The sequence below is a fragment of the Corythoichthys intestinalis genome, chromosome 12 (assembly GCF_030265065.1).
Source record: "Corythoichthys intestinalis isolate RoL2023-P3 chromosome 12, ASM3026506v1, whole genome shotgun sequence".
Taxonomy (NCBI): Eukaryota; Metazoa; Chordata; class Actinopteri; order Syngnathiformes; family Syngnathidae; genus Corythoichthys; species Corythoichthys intestinalis.
Genome location: NC_080406.1, coordinates 15226180 through 15251926, shown reverse-complemented (window position 1 = coordinate 15251926; position 25747 = coordinate 15226180). Strand labels below are relative to the sequence as shown.

General features: G+C 39.8%; 1 protein-coding gene across 4 annotated transcripts in view; it reads left to right on the top strand.

Moving 5' to 3' along the window:
- Nucleotides 1-25747, top strand: part of LOC130926990 (contactin-associated protein-like 5) — a 376038-nt gene that overhangs the window by 275605 nt on the left and 74686 nt on the right. For all 4 annotated transcript variants that reach the window (XM_057852402.1, XM_057852401.1, XM_057852404.1 and 1 more), the window contains 3 exons: nucleotides 17608-17764; nucleotides 18273-18400; nucleotides 20710-20880. In XM_057852402.1, the coding sequence (XP_057708385.1) occupies nucleotides 17608-17764; nucleotides 18273-18400; nucleotides 20710-20880 (456 nt within the window). The remainder of the gene's footprint in view (nucleotides 1-17607; nucleotides 17765-18272; nucleotides 18401-20709; nucleotides 20881-25747) is intronic.

Sequence of the window (25747 nt, the reverse complement as noted above, 5' to 3'; positions counted from 1 at the left end):
TTTACCTGAAGGAAGGCTCCATTTTTATTTATTTTTGGTATTCCCTGACTAAAAGTTTTTCTTCAGCAGTGTTGGGCACGTTACTTTAAAAAAGTAATTAGTTACATTACTCACTACTTCTTCCAAAAAGTAACTGAGTTAGTAACTGAATTACTCTATAGTAAAAGTAACTAGTTACCAGGGAAAGTAACTATTTCTGTTACTTTAAAAAGAACTTGTTGTATGTCAAAGAATTTGAAATTTTCTGAGCAGTATTCGAGTCAGTGGAATAGAGAAGAACAGACAGGTAGTTAACTTGTTAGGTGCTTCAGCAGATTTGAATTGCTTGCCACAGATGTCGACAAAAGCTTTGCCCCGGGACATAAATTACACATTAAATGCTTGTTCTTTCCTTTAATTTCGACAAACTTGAAATAGTGTCTATATCTCCACCTCTTAAAAGACCATTTTTCTTCTGAATGCTCTGCCATCCGACCCTGTGCATCTGTTTTGCGTGTGTGTGTTTGCCGCACGCGCTGTTCCGGTTTGCTTGTGAAATCACCGGCTCTGATTGGCTTACCACGACACACTTTGTGTACACAAATAATAAAAACATAACTGCATCCAAGCAGATAACACATTACTTTCTGTTTTCCAATCTACTTTTATTTCCTGTAACACCACCAAGAAGCACTTTATTTGCTGTATTGCAATTAAGAAGGATACGACTTCCTGTAAGCTAATTAGGAAGCATCTTACTCAGTCTAAACCAATCAGAAGGCACTTAACTTTCTGTAAAAGCAATTAGGAACCACTTTCTGTAACCCAGTCAGTGGACACTTCACTGTAATTTACTCCAAAAAATAAATAAATAAATAAATAAATCAGGTAGCACTTAACCCATCAAGTCTAGTTGAGGCAATCCTTAGTTCTGCCAGCCCAATTGTGTAGTTGTCGTTTTTAACCATAACCAATAAGGTCAGATTTTCTTTTATACTTAACTGCCTTTAACCTAAACGGGTTAGCCCTTACCTTTCATGACTGAAGGTTCAAAAACAGTTTTCTTTTAAAGCAACAATAGGTAACTTTTCAACCTTTATTAAAAAAAAAAAAAAAAAATCCATAACATTTGTGAAAATATGTCGACTGACAACTAGTTGGATGACACGTCTTTTATATGTTGAGGGGGTCTGTATAAGGGTTGGGCATCAACATCGGTGAGATCCAGTTCTAACACTCTGATACTACTGGAACCATTCGAATTTTTAAATTTCAATTCCATGTTTTGATGCCCTGACCGCCAAGCAGAAAAAAATTGCTGCCGAAAACCAAGAAGAAAAAGCCACAAGAAGTGTATGTGTGTGCATTGCAACTTGATTACAACCATGGACACGGTGCAGCGGCACTCAAAAGTTTGGCTCAACTTTACAAAAAAAAATGACCAGTCAGCTCAGTGCAACATTTACAACACAACTATATCATGCAAAGTCAACTGCCCGACTAAGATGATTAAACACCTCTGTCTTCATGGAGTACAACTGCCGAGTGCCAAGTGCATAGCTGAGTGCCGCGTATTTGACACGCTGCACTGTCAAAACCAGTTAAGTTAAAACAATAAATTACGTCTGTCTTCTGCTGTCCCAGAGAAACCGACCCTGGATTAAGCAGTAAATGATGGATTGATGGACGAAATGGTATAAGTAATAATACGTCGGGCTACGGTAGATATCACATGTAAATAGAACTAGATCCGAAATTACAGACTCACCGGCGTTAGTGAACAGCCGCCATCTTTAAGCTGTAGAGTTCTCCGTCTGTATAATCCTATATAAGCAGCTACGTACTTTACGTAGCCGCCTCAAATCAACAGTATTAAATCAACAGTATTAAAAGATCATTAAATTAATAATCAATAGAAAAAAATTATACTAACGCTTCATTGTAGCTCCCAGCTAAGGTGCATGTATGGCAAATGAATATGTGTAAATGTTATCTCCGTGAGCTTTTGAAAAATAAACATCTTTGTGAAAGTGCACTCCTGTGGAAAGAAACTTCATCACATTCAAGTACAAAGATTGATATTTCTATACAAGTTAAAGCCCTGTGAGAAGTTCATATAATTTAAAAAATCATCTAGAAGTCAAGGCATTAATATAAACTATGCAATTTTTTTGACCCTGCCTCTTTTTTTTCTCCGACCCAGTGTCTTAAAAGAATCGAAATCGAGAATCGTTCGGAACTGGAATCGAAACGTGGAATCGGAACTGGAATCGTTCAATTTCAAACGATGCCCAACCCGTCTTTATCGCTTTCACCGACACTAATTCACCTAGAGGAGGGTGGCAGGAAAAAAATACAACAAATGTGCTGACTGCTCACTGGCAGACGTCACTTCCCTCTTTCCCTATTCATTATAAAGACGGAAGTCGGTGCGCACGCTTTTGCGTGAACTCCGTAAAGGTGGCAGAACAACAACAGAGACAAAAAAGTTTCGTCCAAGGAGGAGAAAAAGGAAGTCTACCAGGATATACAGAATAAACATCGGTTGATAACCATCATATGCTATTGTTTAGCCACAACTGGATTCGTTACCTTATTAATTTTCATCCTTCACCCAGCCATGGAAACAGAAAAGTTGTTTAATCCATCTGCAGGCGCCCGTGAGATTGATTTTTGATTGATTAATGATTTTACGACACTTTGCAGGTGTGCGCCGGTAGTCATGGGAAACGCAGCACTGGTCCTCATGGGAAACGCAGTCTTCCTTAAAGGGTACCACTTATAGAAAGATATGTAGTTCTTAAAAGATAAATTTAAGTACGAGTTATAATAGTTTCACATTAAAACCTCTCTAAATGTTTTCGTTTTAATAAAACTTATAATGTATTTTAACTAGTAGGTCGCCATTGTTGTTGACGTCGCAGGGCGGTGACGTCACATGGACACGCTACCATACTTCCACTGTGTCACCCTTTAACTACATTAACATGTACTCGGTTCTGCCCTTCCAATTTGAACCCGAGTGGATCATTAATGTGAAGGACTGCACAAGGGATGAGTGTTTGATGCCAAAAACTGTTTGCAGATCTTCACGGTAAACTATTGTGTGATCCAACTTATTCCAATATTATTATGAAGATAGTTAGCATCCGGAGCTGCCGTGTGCTTTACATATGATTAGGTTAGGGTATACAGTGAAACACAGCAGTTTTGATTATTTTTGCTGATAGCCCGGGGCCGTGCATCACAGCACGTGAAAATGTACGCCTCTACCGAGACATCTAATGGCGTCTAATGATGTCTTACCTTATTTTTGTCACGTAAAAGCAGATGTCCAGATTGTTGATCATCCAGCTGGTTGCTTCCCGGTGAATAAGCGACACGTAAAGCGAATAAATGTATTAATGCCCAACAGATTATAATGACGCCTTATTTTGCACATTGAGATCTAAGAGGCAGACAAAGGTTAGTGGACACAGGCGTTCATTGGACCGCACCGTTTATTGGCATAAGCTTCGGCAAATCCTTCACAACAAACATTAGTATTATTATATTGAAAAAAAACTAAAATAATATACATATCTCTCAAAAAAATAATGTTCTAAAAAGGAAAAGCGCTTCAATCTGTATTAATGAGGCCCTATTCTCACACAGTGAAACAGCAATGCGAAGAGAACTGGCATTCACAATCAAAATATGCAAAATACACATAAAACTTACTCAGACTTTGGTAAAACTCTAAATATTTTAGCAACGCGTTTAGCTCAACAAATACACTAAATGGCAATATTTAGTCCCAATATATAAACTATGATGCTGGGAGCCATTATCTGGAGTCTTATACGTTGTGAAGACCACAATCAAATGAACGTAAGATACAATGAACCCGGAAACTACGGCGTCAGTCGAGGGACAAAACGCACTCGTTGGCTTGATCTCTAATTTACTTAAAACTCGCCATTGTCACCTTGTTGTGTATTTAAATCACTACCTTAGATAGTTAGAGTGACACTGTGTAAGTACGGCAGGGAGCCAATGTGACGTCACCTTCTGTGACGTCAACAACAATGGCGAGCTATTAGTTTATTTCTTTTATTTAAAATTTTACAAATTTTATTAACTCATTCACTCCCAGCCATTTTCACCGGAGCAAGGCCCTTCGCTCCCGGCCGTTTTACTGGATTTTGGCTGATTTTGCAAGGCCCACAGAAAATTCTGTTCTATTGCTACGTATATAAACATGGAACCCACCAAAAGAAAGATTAGACTCTCTTCTTTCAGCGGGAAAAAAAGTTAGTTAATATATTTTTCCATTCTTTAGAAATCAGCATTAGAAAATAGCTTAGTAGTAGTTTCCTATTTCTAATGAAAAAAAACTGAGAAAATGAGCTTTTTGTAAACGCAAACATTTCAAACACAACTTTGACTTATACACAGCTATGTTTTGCTTTAGTTACATCCCAAACATCTGAATAATGTTTTCCTTTTACAAAATAAGATCGACAACAAGACAAATAGAGCTTTTGGTAGCAAAGTAACAATTTATTTGCACATAACTAACTGAAAGATGACGCTGTTCCGGCCGCGACAGCCGGTTAAACTTTTCCCTCATCGCCGCCTGTCTCATAAAGATGAATTTTTTTGAGTCTCTGCGGGCTCTGCTCGCGAGCAGCACGGACTCAAAGGCATCGTCCGCTGCACTTGTGATCCAGGTCATTCTGCCCGGTCGTCCAGCGCCGGGCATCCCGGGCGTCCTGCCAGTTGTTCTGCTCAGTCGTCCGCCGCTTGGCATCCGTTCGGTTGTCTTCCGCCGGCGCCCTAGCCATGCGGCTTGGCCGTTCGTTGCCGTTGAATCGGGTTGCGGGTCTTACCAAATGCGTTACTGCCCTCCAGTGGCCAGTTTTATTGCTTTAAAATGGATTTCAGCTTTGTGCTTTGGAGCTAAATTGAATCAGAGCCCAGAGATGTCTTTTTCGAAAAAAAGAAAAAAGATGTATAAATAAGTCTTTTGGACACTGAGACAATTAAAAATAGAACGTATTTCTACGTTTTTGGGAACAAATGAGTTAAAACAAAAACATTAAGAGGGGTTTTAATATCTAATTATTATAACACGTACTAACATTTATATCTTTTAGGTAAAGATGTCGATCGATCGGGTCCGATCACGTCATTTTCAAAGTATCGGAATCGACAAAAAAATATCGGACATGGCTTTTTTTATTTATATATATATATATATATATATATATATATATATATACTTTTTTTTTTTTTTTTTATCATTTTCTAATCGTATATAACGTTGCAGACAATCATCCAGAGTAGTTTTGGCTTAAAGTAGGGCTATCAAATTTATGGCGTTAACGGCGGTAATTTTTTTTTTTTATTAATCACGTTAGATAATTAATGCATGCGCTGCACGACCCACTCACGCATTGTCGCGTTCAATTTATAAAGGCGCCGTTTTACCATTATATAGAGCTAAACGCAGCGTATAATGAGTAGAAAGAATTTAGACAGCCTTTGGAGCCTTTTTTTATTTGGTTAAAGCCTTACATTCCCTCTCTCAGCAATTAAATTTAACGTGGGAGGCAATGTGGGGAAGAAAGATAGTAATTGATATTTTCTTAACACCCTATGTTAATTCCCATCGCAGAGAAGATATATCAATTGGTGCCCCTACGCACAGTCATGGTTGCACTTCCCATCATGCATTTGGGTTGAATGGCTGCAGTATCATTTACTGAAAGCTCAACAAATACACTAGATGGCAATATTTAGTCACAGTATACAAAGTCACATTTATCCTTTAAGAATTACAAGGCTTTCTATCCGTGGATCCCTCTCACAGAAAGAATGTTAATAATGCAAATGCCATCTTGAGGATTTATTGTCATAATAAACAAATACAGTATTGTGTACTGTGTGTTGCATGTTTATATTCGTCCGAGTTTTATTCATTTTTTTCTTAATGCATTGCCAAAATGTTTATGATCGGGAAAAATTATCGGGAATGATTGGAATTGAAAGGTGAGCAAAAAAAAAAGCAATCTGATCGGGAAATATCGGGATCGGCAGATACTCAAACTAATACGATCATGATCGGATCGGGAGCAAAAAAACATGATCGGAACCACCCTACTTTTAAGAACTACATGTCTTTCTATCCATGGTACCCTTTAAGGCAGCGGTCTCAAACCGACTCCACAAAGGGCTGCAGTGGGTCCTGGTTTTTGTTCCAACAGATCCAGCACAAACAGTTCAACCAATGAGGTTTCTACTAACATAAGCAGCACCTGATTCCAATCAACTGATTACACTTGTAAGAAACCAGATTGGTGAAAAGGTATTTGTCTCGTTTGGTTGGAATGAAATCCAGTACCCCCTGCGGCCCTTTGAGGACCGGTTTGAGACCACTGCTTTAAGGTAAGGTAAAACAGTACTGCTTTTGTCCACCGGTGTCGCTAAACTTGACCAAAACTGAAAAACTACCGAGTGTTTCTTTAACTTCCTCTCATTGAATCATGTATCACTTCCCATGTACCGTTTTGGTTATACTGTATTTTTATAAGGTTTCTATCAATTGATTGATGGAATACAAGCAGGTAGTGGTTTCTATCCTATCAGCCAATCAAGCAACACTTATCTTCGTAGCCAATCAGTTAACATTTGACTCCCTGTGTAAGCAAGCATCGTCCTTCCCAAGTCAGGAAACATTTTACCCCTTGCAGCCAAATCAGCAGACATCCTTCTCAGATAGCACTTAACTCTCCAGAGGCAAATGAAGAAATCATTCAAGTTGTTGAAATTTACCGCTCACCAAAAGGGTTCCATTTTGTCTTTGTATTGCTTTTATCTCAATCACATCAGATATGATTTTCACTAGGCCAATCAGGAAGTGGTTTGCCATGGAATAGCATGAATCAAGCTGGCGTTTCTGTGAAATCAAAACCTTTTCTTCAGAGTTTTGATTGGAACAAGTTGAGACCCATGGAGTTGAACTATCTAGGAGAGAAAGTTATAGATCCGTGAACACAGTCACTTGGTTGCATGTGAAATGAGCGTCGGGTTTTACTTCAAAATCTCCTATGGAGTGATTCCAGAATGTGTTTGTGTCTTGCTTGCTTGATTGAAACTTGAAGACAGAAAGAACATAACTGTGCCAGGTAAACATTCGCCCCGCGACAGCATCAAGCAACTTTATGGACGTTTATCGCGTTAATTTACAGGAAAGACAATCAACAACAGCTGTTGTAACCAGCCTGCCGGGTTTACAGATGCCTTCCTGTGCCAAGAACATCTGAGCTCGAATCCAGCAAACGGTGCTTGCCGAGAAGGCTGGATAACGTGACCTCCTTCTGCCAGCTTTCTCCTCAGCCTCTGCTGTTCGCTTAAGATGCAGATGTTGTTCAGGCATTTATTGTCCGTGTTGCAATGCACAACTGCAGACGATTCGAGTAGCAGGTGTTCCTCGCCTCGTCTTTTCTGTAATGACTGTCGTTCGTCAGTGGGGGCCATTCGGTCGTCATTAAGACGACAGAGAAGAAGTAATTACCTTCCAGAATACCGCCAACATCCTGCTGCTATATTTAGAATTATTGTGCAAGTGCTGAGAGTCAAGCATTCACCCTAATGATATTGTGTGTCACAAACAGATTTTTCTTCTACTCATCGCACAAATCCCAGGTTGAGGCTGTGCATACGAAAATATATTATTCTTACACTTGTTTGTGTTGGGTTTAATAGCAGCTCAATTACTTGGCACGCGGAACTATAATCAAAGAAGAAAAGCTGCCTGTTTTGGCTATCTAATTAAAACCAAGTTCTCGCCAGTAGATTCAGAATTAAAGTGAGAAAAACAAAGGGGGTCACAGAATTAAAAAATAAAAAAGTGACATTACCTGTGCTGCTCACAGTCACTAGAGGGCATATTTATAAACTGTTTGATGATTGCTTTGATTTACTGTACATAAAACAACAAAAAAGGTGCCTTCCAGGGGATTTTTATGATGTTCTGTGTAATTTGTTATTTTCAAACGATTTAAAATTCAGAGGATGAAGTGATTCTCACAGACTAAAAGCCTCTTTATTCTTTATTCCCCTGTCTTCGCACTGGCGATAACGGCTGTATGCATCACATGATCGATACATTGTGTCGCGTGGCCACTCTGCTTCTTTCCCTGAAGTGCTCCTCCGTTGTATGCAAGGAAGAATGTACAAATTCGATCCAGTTTCAACATACAGTGGAATGGAAAAGAATCTGAACCTTTTGGAATTTCTCACATTTCTGCATAAAATCACCATCAAATGCGATCTCTTCTTTGTCAAAATCAAATAGATGAAAAAAACAGTGTCTCCTTTAACTAAAACCACCCAAACATTTATAGGTTTTCATTAGAGATGTCCAATCACGTCATTTTCAAAGTATCGGAATCGGCAAAAAGATATCGGCCATGCCTTTTTTAAATATGTATATATTTTTTGTATTAAATCGTTTTCTAATTTTATTTAACGTTACAGACATAATGTGTTATACTCATCCAGAGTATTTAGTTTAGGCTTAAGGTAGGGTTGTCAAATTTATCCCTATATCGGCGGTAATTAATTTTTTAAAAAATGTTTCACGTTAAAATATTTATCGCAATTAATGCATGCACTGCACGACCCACTCACGCATTGTCGCGCTCAATCTGTAATGGCGCCGTTTTACCTATATAGAGAGATAAAAGGCAGCGTAAAATGTGTAGAGTGAATTTTGGCAGCCTTTGGAGCCTTTTTTTAATTGGCTAAAGCCTTACAATCCCTCTCCCTACGATTAGAAATATCATGGGAAGCAATGTGGGGAAGCAAGGTAGCAATTGATCTTTTTCTTAACACCTTATGTTATTTCCCAACGCAGAGAAGATATATCAATTGGTAGCACTACGCACAGTCATGGTTCCACTTCCCATCATGCATTTGGGCATGGCTACAGTATCATTTACTGAAAGCTCAACAAATACAGCAGGCAATGCTAAGTGACGCCGCTGCACGACTGGCCACAAAAATTGAAGCTGTGCTGCGTGATCATGAGAGACTCGCTTGGGAAAACCGGGCCAGAGATGATGATGACTAATTTCCTAAACCGGGCAAAGGGCGCTGACTAGAAATCTACGGCGTATTCAACACATGAGAGCCTCCAAGGCTCCCCAGGCCTTTCACCCTTCACCTACTTGGACATGAACTGATCCTATATACTAAATTACTGTACGTGAAATCTCCATGGCAATAATGATTTTTGAACAAAATGTGTTAGACTGTCATTGGACTGATCCAGAGCATGCTGAGTGTGCGACCTTGGTGGCTAGGGGATGGGTCCCGATAAGCTTCTGCTTTTTTCCCGTCTCCTTTGTCATGTCTATTCTCGTCTTCTTTGGATAAACAACATACGCGACGATTTCCTTCTTTCTTTTCTCTTTCCTTTCTTGTGACATTGATTTTAATGTTGATGATGATGATGATGATGACAATGACAATAAATTCACATTCAATACACTAGATGGTAAATATTTAGTCGCAATATACAAAGTCACAAGTCTTTCTATCCGTGGATCCCTCTCACAGAAAGAATGTTCATAATGTAAATGCCATCTTGACGATTTATTGTCATAATAAACAAATACAGTACTTATGTACTGTATGTTGAATGTATATATTCGTCCGAGTTTATTTCTTTTTTTTCTTAATGCATTGCCAAAATGTATATGATCGGGGAAAATTATCGGGAATGATTGGAATTGAATTGGGACCAAAAAAAAAAATCGGATCGGGAAATAACAGGATTGGCAGATACTCAAACTGAAACGATCGGATCGGGAGCAAAAAAACATGATCGGAACAACCCTAGTTTCATATTTTAATGAGGATAGCATGCAAACAATGACAGAAGGGGTAAACAAATAAGTGAACCCTCTGCCTTAGGAGACTTATAGAGCAATTGAAACCATTTTTTTTACCAGACAATTTAAGTCAGGTGTGTGCCCAATCACTGATGAGTGGTTTAAAGCTACCCTGCCCACTATAAAACACACACCTGTTGAGAATTTTCTTAATGAGAAACATTGGTGTGCATCATGGCTCGGTCAAAAGAGCTGTCTGAAGAAGGATTATTGATTTGTATGAAGATGGGAAAGGATACAAAACCATCTCTAAACTCTGGATGTTTATCAATCGACAGTCAGAGAAGTTGTCTCCAAATGGAGAGATTTAGGCACTGTTGCTTCTCTCCCAAGGAGTGCCCGTCCACCATAGATGATGCTAAAAGTTCAGCACAGAATGCTCAGAGAGGTAAAAAAAAGAACCCTAGAGTGTCTGCTAAAGACTTACAGAAATCCATGGCACAGTCCAATATCTCTTTGCACACATCAACTATATGTAAAACTATGGCCAAGAATGGTGTTCATGGAAGGACTCTACTGAGGAAGCCACTGCTGTCGAAAAAAAAAAAAAAACATTGTTGCTCGTTTAATGCTTGCAAAAAAGCACTTGGACACTCCACAGAAGTTGTGGCAAAATATTTTGTGGACTGATGAAACCAAAGTTGAATTGTTTGGAAGTAACACACAACGTCATGTGTGGAGGAAAAATGGAACAGCTCACCAACATCAACATCTCATCCCCACTGCGAAGCATGGTGGAGAGAGCATCATGATTTGGGACTGTTTTGCTGCTTTAGGGCTTGGGCAACTTGCAATCATTAATGGAAGGATGAATTCAAAAGTTCATCAGGATGTTTTGCAGGAAAACCTGAGGCCGTCTGTCAGACAGTTGAAGCTAAAAAGAGGATGGATGCATCAACAAGACAATGATCCAAAACACAGAAGTAAATCAACTTCAGAATGGTTTCAGAATAACAAAATACACGTTCTGGAATGGCCAAGTCAAAGTCCAGACTTGAACCCCATTGAGATGCTGTAGCATGACCAAAAGACATCCCAGGAATCTTACTGAACTACAGCAGTTTTGTAGAGAAGAATGGGCCAAGATTAGTCCTGATCGATGTGCTGCCAGGGTGACCGCAGCTACAGGAAAGGTCTAGTTGAAGTTATTGCTGCCAAAGGGCCGGCTACAAAATGTGATGGTTCACTTACTTATTTTTCCCCCTTCTGTCATTGTTTGCATACTATCCTCATTAAAATATGAAAACCAAAAATGTTAGGCTGGTTTCAAACAGACAGTTTATTAATCTGTGTGATTTTGACAAAAATGAGATTACATTTGATGGGGATTTTTTGCAGAAATGTGAGAAATCCCAAAAGGTTCAGATACTTTTTCATACCACTGTATTTCGTATTACATTTGTTAAGTGTCGTGCCGATTTTTTGTATGTGAACCCAGGGTGACCATACTTTGATTTCCAAAAAAGAGGACACAAGGCCCGGCATCTTGACCCCTGAATTTTGCTCAAGTTCACCCAAAGATTCCTACATCACTTTAATATATTTAAAGTGTGCCTCCTCCGTGTGAATAGAAAAATTCAGTTTTATGAAGAAAAAAAAAAAATGCTGTTGTTGACAAATTGTTATTCCTACTAATTTGTTATTATATGATAAGCTCAGATAAGAAAAGATACTTGAAATCAGTAGGAAGTGACCTGAAAACAATTGGACATGTCCCCAAAATGTCCCTAAATTAATAGGAATTGACCTTATATCAACAGGACATATCCCCCAAATTTCCCCAAATCAACAGGAAATTATCTGTTATCAATAGGACATGTCCCCAAAATGTACCCAAATCAACAAGAAGTGACCTGATATCAACATGATACATCCCCAAAATGTACCCAAATCCACAAGAAGAGACCTGATATCAACATGATACGTCCCCAAAATGTCCCCAAATCAACAGGAAGTGACCTGATATCAACAGCACATGTCCCTAAAATGTCCCCAAATCAGGAAGTGACCTGATATCAATAAGACATGTTCCCAAAATGTCCCCGTATCAACAGGAAGTGACCTGATATCAACAGGACATGTCCCTAAATCAACAGCAACTGACCTGATATCAAATTATTGGACATGTCCCCAATATGTCTCCAAATCAACAGGAAGTGACCTGATATCAATAGGACGTGTCCCCCAAATGTCCCCAAATCAACAGGAAGTGACCTGATATTGTCCCCGAAATGTCCCCAAATCAACCTGGCCGGGTCTAAGATCTGCATCTTCCCACAGCAAAGCCCCATAGTAATTTCTCCAGAAATTACAGTTTCTAATTCTCATTCAATGTTCGAGATTGCACGTAACCAATAACCGAAATAAACTGACAAACGATTCAACCAGCATGTTTCCAAACGCAGCAGTTCGAAACTACATTTCACATAAAGCCTAGCACGGCTTAGCTCACTGACAGCTACCCTATTATCGAACACCGGTAGCCGAGGCAAAATCAACATTGCTATAAAAGCTTACAATCATCGGCAGCAACAATGCGACACCAAACGGGATCACACCAGAACAAAGCTCCGACAGAGGTCAACAGTTACCGAAAAGTAAGTTTAGCAAGTGTACATACCGATAGCCTGTAAGCTACTTGGTTTGGAAGGTTTGTTTGTGAATGAGAACGCCAAGATAAACCCAATCAAAAGTAGAATAAAGGTATTTTCGACTTAATTACTCTTTTGGGTATATGAGCATTTCATTATATAGCTACGTATTGATCGTAATAAAAGCCTTAACAACTGGGCAGGCTCTCTGGGAAAACATCACAGGCAGCACAGTACTGTCGTATTCTGTGCAATGCGTCAGTCAATTATAACACACACTAATTGGTCCCGTGAAAAATAATGAAAACCGGACATTTTCATGAATTCATAAAACCCCGCCGGACGTCCGGGACAGGATATGAATAGTGGACATGTCCGGGCAAAAGAGGACGTTCGGTCACCTTAGTGAAAAACACTAGTCTCGATCACTCTGAAGCAATTAGCAATTTCTCATTTGTTATAACCTGCATCGATTGAAAGGCATTTAGGTTTCATTCATCTGACTTTTTCGCTAGAAGTGAGCATTTCATTTAGTAAGCAGAAAAGCAATCTCTCCAATCACCACCCAAAGGTCAACATTTTAGCTACAAATCCAATAGAACAACAAGCACGAAACTGATTAGTTTGCAGTTTGTATTTTAAGGATTTTCAAAGCGCCGACCACCCAGATTGTGTCAGTGATAAACACCACAGGCTCTACTAGCAGAGCTTGCGGCAGCACTTGCTCAACAAAATCAAGCTTCTCATTCATTAATTTGCAGTCTCTCCAAGGTTATCATGACATCTCGTACAGGAAGTATTGATTGTCGCCTTTTCCTATTTTCGGGGGCTGATTAGTATTTTTAAAATCATCGGCAAAATAGTCAGGCCAATCAAGGATGGCAGCTGATGCTAAAGACAATAAAGGATGTTTTATTTCCAACCTTGGTAGCGCAAATGGTAGCTTGCATGCTAATGTTGTTCTCACTCACATTGTTTTTCCTGTTTTACCATTTTCTTACAAAGAACATGTTCTCATTTTGGTTTTAATAAGGCATTAGACTGTTAGTCATAGGTCATTGCATCCTATTCAGAGGTGATTTCAGAGAGAATTGCCAGCGTCTGAGTCCCGCTGTGTGACTTAGACTAATATGACTTTTGTGGCCATACATAAATGCGCTGCTTAATGCGGCCCTAATGCATGCTGGATGGGCAGAGAGCACTGCAGCATGTGACACTTGATTATGTTTAGTGACAAGAGGCTTAATGGGCTTTTCCCTGCATACCGGCTTCATTTGCAATGCAGGCTTACGTGTGTAGCGATGATTGAGGCCGCCGTACTTAACCCCCCAGAAGAGGCAATGAAAGGTCATTTTTTTTACGGCGGGGACTCATGCTTCACTTACACTTGCAGGGTCCTTGTTAGCTATCGCTAGCTGTTGTGGTGGACCCAACAGAGCATTCTTTAAACACAACCTTTATTGGTGGAGTCGTGGTCACTTTCGATTTCATGGCCCAAAATGCTAAGATGAGGCAGATTTTATTCTTGAAGACTTGTAACTGCATTTAAGTATTAATATTTTAAGAGCAAATGAACCTAGTGAAGGATGTTAAACTTTAAAAGAGTTCCAGATCTCATAGCTTCTGTCCAAATGCATTGGTATAAACCCGTTGCATACATGCCGAGTAGTGTGTAGATGTTAAAAGCATCTTCGGTATTTGCTTCTCTAAATTTAAACCACGGGAAAAAGAAAGGACACTTGAAATGGACATATATATAAAATACAGCTGAAAGTCCAAGAAATTCACTTCAAGCATTCTCTCAGGTCTCTCAGGCTACTAAGATAAAAGTCATGGTCAAAATGGAGAGCGGTGTAGGGTGGGAGGTAATTTTTGATGAAATGTAATAATATGCCAGATGGTTTCCAAATTCTGACATGCTGATCTTTGGCCCGTTGCCCACAATTATAAGGTTGAAACTGCCCTTTTTGTCTTTGCATAAGTAACAACTGGGCCAGGCCAGGGAATGTCCATTGGGAGTGCACAACATGGCTGCAACTTGACAATGGATGCCCTTCACCTCTTCAGTTCAGACATACTGGTTATTATAACTATTCTAGTGTAAACTTTATTTCACAATATTATTAACACTGTGTGTTGCCATCACATTTGATATTGAGTTTTAAAATATTACAAACTGTAAAAAAAAATTAATTAAAAAAAGGGAGTGGGGTGAGTTCAGAGGTTTTGACATTAGGCTTAATCTTCCAGTTAGCTGGGGTTTAATTACCGTATTGGCACAAATATAAGACGGCCCTGTTTATAAGACGACCCCCTCTTTTTCCAAGACTCAAGTTTGAAAAAAGTCTTTTTGAACACCAAATAAATATTTATACAGAAGATAATTACAGTACATCCGAAACAAATGATTATAACAATATATTTGAGAGAAAAAGCATGTTATTTTGCCTCATTCAAATCTTAATATCTGAACATTTAAATATGTAAACTAAAGTGCAATCACATTCGTAAATGAATGGCTTCTGATTTTTTAAATGTAAATAAACCGATCTATTGTGATAAAACAAAATTGCAATAACTGCATTAACCATCAAAGTGAAGTCTAACTGTAACTGTCGTCTCAAACCAAATCTGGATTAGGAAAAACATTGCAATAAAAAATTCTAAACTGGTTAAACTTGAGAGTAGTTGAGATCTGTCATGACAGAACATCGCTTCAGTGATATCTGACGCCATCTAGCGTTGTGAACGGGTATGTCTGGACCGCGAATATAAGACGACCCCCTCTTTTTCAGTGTTATTTCAATGCAAAAAACCACAGTCTTATATTTGGGCCAATACGGTAGTTGGTGGAGTTGGTTTCAATAAATTCTGATTGTTAGTTATTTGTTAGTTTCAGGGCTCCGGAGTGGCTAAGCTAGCACGAGTCAATGGGTTGGCTAGCATGCCAATAAAAAACAACATATGCACAGACGAAAATTATCGATGACCCATGTAATCAAGAGTGTTGGCTGTTTTCAGGATAAAGTTATTAAAACTTACCATTACATCTCAATAATTGTAGTATGAACAGAAACATTTGTAATCCAGCAGCTCTGCATGTGGAGTTATATGACACCTCCTTAAAACTAGTTAAATCCCCTTGTTTTCAGTGTGAATCTATTAGAAATAAATGAAATAATTTGCCAGTGCTGCAAGTAAATTTTACTCAGATATCTTGAAATAAGAAAAATAGCTTGCTTAAAATTAGCTCAACAGATTTATTTGAAGCAATAAATAAGTATATTTAATCTTTAAAAAAGCTTTGAAATATCAAATGTTCTTAATTTAAGAATATTGTTCAAAACATTTTTGGAAAGCATTTTTTTCTTGAGTTAAGTGAAAAATTACCAACTTTTAGATGTATGGGCTTAACCCCTTCAGACCCGCATTTTTTTTGATGGGCAAAAAAAAAAAAAAAGTCTGTGCATATTTTTATTCTACTCAACCACCAGAACAAAGTGCAATTTTTTTGTTTGCGGATATTTCATGCTTTTATTGGTTATTTTTCATGTTAATGTTAATGTTTTTGATTAGAAATGAGCACTTTACGTTATAACAACCTCACCATTGTTACCAAACTGCACTTTATGGTAAGTTGCAGTGCTCTCAACTGCGCACCGTAGTGTGTAGTGGACGGGTGGACGGCTCGTTTGTCGTCAGTTCGTCCAGGTCTTCCTTCAGGAAGGTTGCGATGTGCATAAAAATGCAGAGACACGTCGGATGGCTTTTTGCTGGAACTTTTATTAACAATTGGAGACTCACAGCCACTCAGCGCTACCGCGCAACAACTCTCAGCAACTCCTATCTCACCCCCTTACGCTTGCCCACCTCTTCATCTGCGCCAAATTGGTAAAGTCAGTCATATTGTAGGGGACAGAGGCCCCTTGGGGATGCCAATAACACCATGCTCTCCATTGAGTGTGAGCTTGCTCAAAAACTGGATTTCACTGATTTTATAAATAGGGCTGCAGCCATCGATTTAGTAATCGATTAATCGATGAACTAGTTAGTTCAAATAATCGAGTAATTGGATAAGGAACATGAAAAATTAAAATACCTGAGCTGAGCCTCAAACGGTTTAAAAAAATAAATAAGGATCTATACAACAAAAGAATTGGCTAACTTACATAGCAAAAGCCCGCCAGCTTAAATGCTATAAAACGCTAACTTTTTATTTTTTTTGGGACATTGCACTTAAAAAATGGTTCGGAAACATTCCCACAGAAAAAAGAATAATAATAAATGGCTCAATATACCTATAAACTAAATTACAAATGCATTAAAAAAATATTAGCTCAAACAAAAACTTGGCTACTGTTGGTCTTAACATGGAGCAGCTGGATTCAGCCATGTGAAATGAGGCAGACTAGAGGGCAGTGTATCCACCCAAATCAATAAAACTAAATGCAAACACTTTCAAAATAAACCATTCCAACGCTACTATGGTTAATCGAATACTCGAAGCAGCAAAATTTAATTCGAATCTTTTATTCTAATCCAATACTCGAGTTAATTGATTAATCGTTGCAGCCCTAGTTATAAATGACTTTGCTGTCAAAAAATCTAGGCGCATCACTGTTTGAGGGCTTGATTACCCCAGGGATGTGAAGGGGGCAGGCACAGGATGTGTAGTTATACTGTTTTTTTGCTTAGCAGGCAGGCATAGCACTCTCAGCTGTATTGTATTGTAGCCTACATGGGACAGTAGATGGATTGTGTCACATCACATTACGGTCTGTTAGATTTAACCGTCCATCTCAAAGTAAATAATTTGAACATTTACACTGTCATTGCTTGCAAAGCATTAAAGTACTGCGTCTGTTGTCGTGACAAGCCGGTGGCAGGGGTGTGGTGGGGGGGGCCTATAATGGTCTCTTGTCCCTGGGTCCCTGCAAGTCTATTGACAGCCCTGTCTGTAGGTTATACGAGGACAGTTTTAGAATCCACACCGAAAAAATATTGTTAGCATATGTAATTGATTTACTTTACTTTGGTGTAGAAATTCTATTTTTCTGAAGTACTCTAATCCCTGTTTAACTGGTCTGTCATTGCAGATGGTAGTCCAATGTCCTGGTGGCTGGATCGACACGGCGAGAGGCGAAGTTACTGGGGAGGATTTCTGCCAGGAATTCAGCAGTGCTCCTGCAGCTTGGAAGAGAACTGTGTGGACATGAACTACTTCTGTAATTGTGACGCTGACACAGACGTATGGTATGCTACCAAAAACTTTGCGACTGGAAGTGCTTTCGAAATTTGTTTTGATTCGCCTTTAATAAATATCATAAACAGTGTCAGTGAATTCTTATGATATGCTTTCTAACCAATTAGGATAATTCAACTTTAAAGCTGTACGCTACCCACTGTAGTCTTATTTTGAAGTCATAGCTTAACAGATGATAATGAAAACTTTGAAATTTTGCGTGGAGCAACTAAACCTTCATTTGAATTTTGCTTTACCAAACGCTTGAAGTGTCTCTGCATTTTGTGTGTTAATCCACTCCAAACTCCAAATCCTGCCTGGATTCAGCTCTGTTTGCATATTTCCAAAGGCGTTTGTCTCCCTCGTGATGAATTGCTTTAATGTCTTTACTCTGCCTCCTGCGCTAATGCAGAAGAATGGGAGCCTTTATCTCGATTCCCGTCGAGGCGTCCGGACCCTAAGGGACCACCTCCCCGTTTGTGTTTGCTTATTCACTCATTTGCTCGATGTCTGTCACAGGGCCAACGATACAGGCGTCCTCTCCTACAAAGACCACCTACCGGTGAGCCAGATAGTGATCGGAGATATCGGCAGAGCTGGCTCGCAGGCCATCTACCATATTGGCCCTCTGCGTTGTTATGGAGACAGTAGGTGATCACTCATATTTTGGATGATCATGATCAGGAAAAATACTTTTAGGGTAACTTTGACATGGCCACATATAAGGGATGGTTGAATTGATCAATTTGTTCTAGTTTCTATAAAAGCCGACTTGAAATGAACTGAGTATTAATGAATATAGAAATAGCTCTGTTTATTACCACGTTCCTCACAGAAATAAATGCTTTCAGAGCGAAGTGAAAATATTGAGAGAAATTATAGCAATTAGATTTTCTTCTGATAAAATTCCAACTAAGATAAACATCTTTATCATCATGAAAAATTGATTAAAACAGATCCAACTTCAAACTTCTTGAGAAGAAAATAGTACTTTTTATGGAGGCTTTCAAGGTCATGTTATTTAGTCTTGAAGGATATGTCACTTTATTATATTTTTCTTAAAGGAAGAGCACAACGGTTTTTTAATGACTTTGCCCATCTTTTCTTCACAAATCGTTATTCTCTGAACAAAGAATCTTGTGGAAATGTAATGTTTAATGTTCTTTTTCGATTGAAAAAAATATTACTTTTGTCAAAGAATTACACAGTTTAGCTAGATAAATGAAAATACTAGTCCTTCTAAAAAAATTAGCATATTGTGATAAAGTTAGTTATTTTCTGAATATAAAGATAAACATTAGACTTTCATATATTTTAGATTCATTACACACAGCTGAAGTAGTTCAAACCTTTTATTGTTTTAATATTGATGATTTTGGCAAAAAAGTCAAGAAAAAACAAATATCCCTATCTCAAAAAATTAGCATATTTCATCCGACAAATACAAAAAAGTGTTTTTTTTTTAATACAAAAAACGTCAACCTTCAATTAATTATATCAGCTATGCACTCAATACTTGATCGGGCATCCTTTTGCAGAAATGACTGCTACAATGTGACGTGACATGGAGGCAATCAGCCTGTGGCACCTCTGAGGTGTTACGGAGGCCCAGGATGCTTCGATAGTGGCCTTAAGCTCATCCACAGTGTTGGGTCTGGTGTCTCTCAACTTCCTCTTCACGATATCCCACAGATTCTCTATGGGGTTCTGGTCAGGAGAGTTGGCAGGCCAATTGAGCACAGTAATGCCATGGTCAGTAAACCATTTACCAGTGGTTTTGACACTGTGAGCAGGTGCCAGGTCGTGCTGAAAAATGAAATCTTCATCTCCATAAAGCTTTTCAGCAGATGGAGGCATGAAGTGCTCCAAAATCTCCTGATAGCTAGCTGCATTGACCCTGCCTTTGATAAAACACTGTAGACCAACACCAGCAGCTGACATGGCACCCCAGACCATCACTGACTGTGGGTACTTGACACTGGACTTCAGGCATTTTGGCATTTCCTTCTCCCCAGTCTTCCTCCAAACTCTGGCACCTTGATTTCCGAATGACATGCAAAATTTGCTTTCATCTGGAAAAAGTACATTGGAACAGTGAGCAACAGTCCAGTGCTGCTACTCTGTAGCCCAAGTCAGGCGCTTCTGCCACTGTTTCACACACGCCTGTGCACAGTGGCTCTGGATGTTTCTACTCCAGACTCAGTCCACTGTTTCTGCAGGTCCCCCAAGGTCTGGAATCAGCCTTTCTCCACAATCTTTCTCAGGGTGCGGTCACCACTTCTGGTTGTGCAGCGTTTCGTGCCACACTTTTTCCTTCCCACAGACTTCCCACTAAGATGCATTGATACAGCACTCTGGGAACAGCCTATTCGCTCAGAAATTTCTTTCTTTGTCTTAGCCTCTTGCTTGAGGGTGTCAGTGATGGCCTTCTGGACAGCAGTCAGGTCGGCAGTCTTGCCCATGATTGCAGTTTTGAGTAATAAACCAGATTGTGAGTTTTTAAAAGCCTCAGGAAACTTTCGCAGGGTTTTCAGTTAATTCTTTGATTCAGATCATTAGGTTAGTAGCTTCTTTCTTTCTAGCTACCTTTTCATGATATGCTATTTTTTTTAGATAGGGATTTTTGGGTTTTCTTGACTTCTTTGCCAAAATCATCAATATTAAAACAATAAAAGGCTTGAACTACTTCAGTTGTGTGTAATGAATCTAACATATATGAAAGTCTAATGTTTATCAGTACATTACAGAAAATAATTAACTTTATCACAATATGCTATTTTTTTGAGAAGGACTAGTATATTCTTGTAATATTTAACTAAGTCCTGCAACATTTCTTTCATTTAATTGCAACCCGGTCTTTCTTATTCACAGTTCTATGAGCATTCATTCTACTCTGCGCCAGCTTTACTGCTTGACTACCGGTATATCTTTGCATTTCTGTCTGTTTCGCCGTCAGGGTCCATGTGGAATGCTGCCACCTTCTACCAAGAGTCGTCGTACCTCTATTTCCCCACCTCACCGACCGAGCCCGCCTCAGACTTTTCATTCTACTTCAAAACGAGCGCTCCCTCAGGAGTTTTTGTGGAGAGCCTGGGCCTCAACAACTTTGTCAGAGTGGAGCTTAGCTGTGAGTCAAGTCATGCTCTGTAACAAGGGCAACAATGTTATAATGAACCAGACCCTATATAAAGTTTTATGGTAGAATCATTGAACACTAAATTGTCTATATGTGTCAATGTGAGCGTGGATGGCAACCAGTCCATGGTGTAGCCTGCCTCTTGCCCAAAGTCAGCTGGGATGGGCTCCTGCATACCTGCAGCCCTAATGAGGATAAGTGGTACAGACATTGGATGGATGGATTTATTTATTCATTCTTATATTTATTCATTAATTTCTTAATTTGACTCAGCCAGGCATGACAAGTGAAGACTGTAAAATCATGTTTCGTGACATTGAATGTCACACACACATGCAGTATACACTCACCGGCCACTTTATTAGATACACCTGTCCAACTGCTCGTTAACACTTAATTTCTAATCAGCCAATCACATGGCGGCAACTCAGTGCATTTAGGCATGTAGACATGGTTTAAGACAATCTCCTGCAGTTCAAACCGAGCATCAGTATGGGGAAGAAATGTGATTTGAGTGACTTTGAATGTGGCATGGTTGTTGGTGCCAGAAGGGCTGGTCTTATTTCAGAAACTGCTGATCTACTAGAATTTTCATGCGCAACAATCTCTAGGGTTTACAGAGAATGGTCCGAAATAGAAAAAATATCCAGTGAGCGGCAATTCTGTGGGCGGAAATGCCTTGTTGATGCCAGAGGTCAGAGGAGAATGGCCAGACTGGTTCGAGCTGATAGAAAGGCAACAGTGACTCAGATAACTCAGATAACCACCAACCAACCAAGGTAGTCAGAAAAGCATCTCTGAACTCACAGTACGTCAAACTTTGAGGCAGATGGGCTACAGCAGCAGAAGACCACGCCGGGTGCCACAGAACAGGAAACTGAGGCTACAATTTGCACAAGCTCATCGAAATTGGACAATAGAAGATTGGAAAAACGTTGCCTGGTCTGATGAGTCTCGATTTCTGCTGGGACATTCGGATGGTAGGGTCAGAATTTGGCTTCAAGAACATGAAACCATGGATCCATCCTGCCTTGTATCAACGGTTCAGGCTGGTGATGGTGGTGTAATGGTGTGGGGAATATTTTCTTGGCACTCTTTGGGCCCCTTGGGACCAATTGAGCATCGTTAGAACGCCACAGCCTACCTGAGTATTGTTGCTGACCATGTCAATCCCTTTATGACCACAATGTACCCAACTTCTGATGGCTACTTTCAGCAGGATAATGCGCTATGTCATATAGCTGGAATCATCTCAGACTGGTTTCTTGAACATGACAATGAGTTCACTGTACTCAAATGGCCTCCCCAGTCACCAGATCTCAATCCAATAGAGCATCTTTGGGATGCGGTGGAACGGGAGATTCGCATCATGGATCTGCAGCCGACAAATCTGCACCAACTGTGTGATGCCATCATGTCAATATGGACCAAACTCTCTAAGGAATGCTTCCATCACCTTGTTGAATCTATGCCACGAAGAATTGAGGCAGTTCTGAAGGCAAAAGGGGGTCCAACCCGTTACTAGCATGGTGTACCTAATAAAGTGGCCGGTGAGTGTATATACAGCGTATTCCAAAAAATGTATGCACCCATTGCAGTTAATGACATGTTCACATTGGAACTGCATTTTCATTCTCCCAGTAGCATTTGACAAATAACTCTTTCTTCAAAGTTTAGTCAGGCTATAATCTGTATTAAAAAAAAAAAATCCCGAACTCAAATTGTATGTTTTTTCAATATTTATTGGGGTTCATAAGTATTTGTATCCCTGAGAAAATCAGTGCTTACATTTAGTGCAGAAGCTTCCGTTTGCAATTACAGAGGTCAGACACTTTCTATAGTTCTTCACCAGGTTTTCACATATGGAAACAGGGATTTTGGCCCATTCCTCCACACAAATGTTCTCTAGATCTGTCAGGTTTCCGGGCTGTCATTAAGGCTAGGTTCATACTACAGGTCTTAATGCACGAATCCGATTTTTTTCGTGCTTTTCCGGCTCGAGTCAGGCATCAACTTGACGGTCTGAGTGGGACAAGTCGCATAGAAGTGGACCATTTTAAATCCGATCTAAGCCACTTTCGTATGTGGTTCAAATCCGATCTGGGCCACATTTTTCCAGAACGTGACTGGCCGTCTGAACTGTCAAGACTCCCAAATCGGAATTCATGCAGCAATTACGTCAGCAAAGAGCAAGAGGCACGGAGGACGGCAGCCATGTAGGCAGTAGCGCCTAGCTTGAACTCGCTTTTAAGCACAAAGCGGGCATGACCACAGTCATAAAAAATGAAATGAAGAAAAGAATAAGAGAAGAAGAAGAATTTTCGATTTTCATTCTGTGCGCCGAATAAGCAATATTTCATTATTGCATACATGGCCGAGTCGGGGCAAACTGACGCACCCACGTCATTTCACGCACACACGTCAAGGCTTGTGTGTGCGTGTATGCGTTCTATCAGTCCATATAAACTTTGAATATAAGACTAAACAGGGATTATTAATGTCTGTTATTTGTGTCCTCTTTTTGGAAATCAAAATATGACCACTCTGGAATGACATACAGCTAGCATGTGTAATTTGTTTTGATGCCTCTGCGCATGCGGGTCTCTTTGCTGAGCATATCTCGGACTGCGAATTAGTGCGCATGCGTGAAAGTTGAACTGTCTCAATGGACAAAGGCAGTGTGAACGGGCACGCCAAAAACAGATATGACAAAAAAATCGGATTTGTGCATTAAGACCTGCCGTATGAACCTAGCCTTAGAAACCCGAAACACGAAGATTCAGATCCATCCAAAGATTTTCTATTGGATTCAGGTCTGGAGAATGGCTAGGCCACTCCGGAACCTTGGTATGCTTTTTACGCAGCCACTCCTTGGTCAGCTTGGCTGTGTGCTTCGGATCATTGTCATGTTTGAAGATCCAGCCACGACTCATCTTCAAGTTTCTGTCTGACGGAAGGAGACTGTGGCTCAAAATCTGACTATACATTTCACCATTCATCCTCTGCTTTATACACTACAGTCGTCCTGTCCTCTTTGCCGAACAGCAGCCCCAAAGCATGAGGTTTCCACCCCCATACTTCACAGTGGGTATGATGTTCTTAGGATTAGACTCATCCTTCTTTTTCATCCACACAAGGCGAGTAAAGTTTGCACCAAAAAGTTTTACTTTGGTCTCATCTGACCACATGACTTTCTCCCATGGTCCCTCTGCATCATTTAGATGGTTCCTGGCAAACTTCAAACAGTCCTTCACATGTACTGGCTTCATCAGGGGAACCTTCTGAGCAAAGCATGGTTTTAAACCATTGCACCGTAGTGTTTTACTCACAGTAGCCTTTGAAACTGTGCATCCAGCTTTCTTTAGTTCATTGACCAGCTCCTGCTGTGTAGTTCTAGGCTGAGCCTTCACCTTTCTCATCATGAGCGATGTCCAACGAGGAGAGATTTTACATTGAGCTCCAGTCTGAGGTAGATAATCAGTCATCTTTAGCTTTTTCAATTTTCTAACAATTGCTGCAACTGTTGATTTTTTTTCTCACCGAGCTGCTTTCCAATTGTCCCATAGCCCTTTCCAGCTTTGTGGAGCTCAACAATGTTTTCTCTGGTGTCTTTCGAAAGCTCTCTGGTCTTGCCCATGGTAACAGTTGTCTTATGATTGACTGTGGGGTGCACAGGTGACAATAAAGAGCTCAAACGGGTGGTGGGTGGGTGGTTACTCAGGGGGTAAAGGTGGACTTTTTTAAGGCAAACTGACAACTCTTTGAGTGTAATAATTATTGCTGATTCTCAGGATACAAATACTTATGAACCCCAGTAAATTACAAATCAATTATTTTTTTAAAAATCATGCAATGTGGTTTCTGGATTTTTTTTTTTTTTTTTAGATTATGTCTAAGTGGGCCATTGTGGAAATGTACCTGTGATTGAAATTTCAGACCTCAACCTATTTTCTAAATGGGTGGACTTGCAAAATCATAAGGGGTGCAAATATTTCTGCTCCTCACTGTGTGTGTATGTACTATACTGGACCTTCTAAAAAAATAGGATATTGTGATGTTCATTATTATCTGTACTGTATTGATAAACATTAGACTTAAATATATTTAAGATTCACACACACACAACCGAAGTATTTCAAGCCTTTTATTGTTTTACATTGATGATTTTAGCAAAAAGTCAAGAAAAACCAAAAATCTCTATTTAAAAAAATTAGCATATCATGAAAAGGTAACCTAAAGAAGCTACTAACCTATTCATCTGAATCAACAAATTAACTCAAAACCCCTGCGAAAGATTCCTGACGCTTTTAAAAACTCACAGCCTGGTTCATTACTCAAAACCGCAATCATGGGCAAGACTGCCGACCTGACTGCTGTCCAGAAGGCAATCATTGACACCCTAAAGCAAGAGGCTAAAACACAAAAAGAAATTTCTGAGCGAATAGGCTTTTCCCAGAGTGCTGTTTCAAGTCACCTCAGTGGGAAGTCTATTGGAAGGAAAAAGTGTAGCAGGAAATGCTGCAAAACCAGAAAAGGTGACCGCACCCTGAGAAAGATTGTGGAGATAGGCCGATTCCAGACCTTGGGGGACCTGCAGAAACAGTGGACTGAGTCTGAAGTAGAAACATCCAGAGCCACCGTGCACAGACGTGTGCTGGAAATGGACTACAGGTGCCGCATTCCCCAGGTCAAGCCACTTTTGAGCCTGAAACAGCAGCAGAAGCGCCTGACCTTGACTACAGAGAGCCAGCACTGGACTGTTGGTCAGTAGTTCAAAGTACTTTTTTCAGATGGAAACAAATTTTGCATGTCATTTGGAAATCAAGGTTCCAGAGTTTGGAGGAAGACCGGGGAGAAG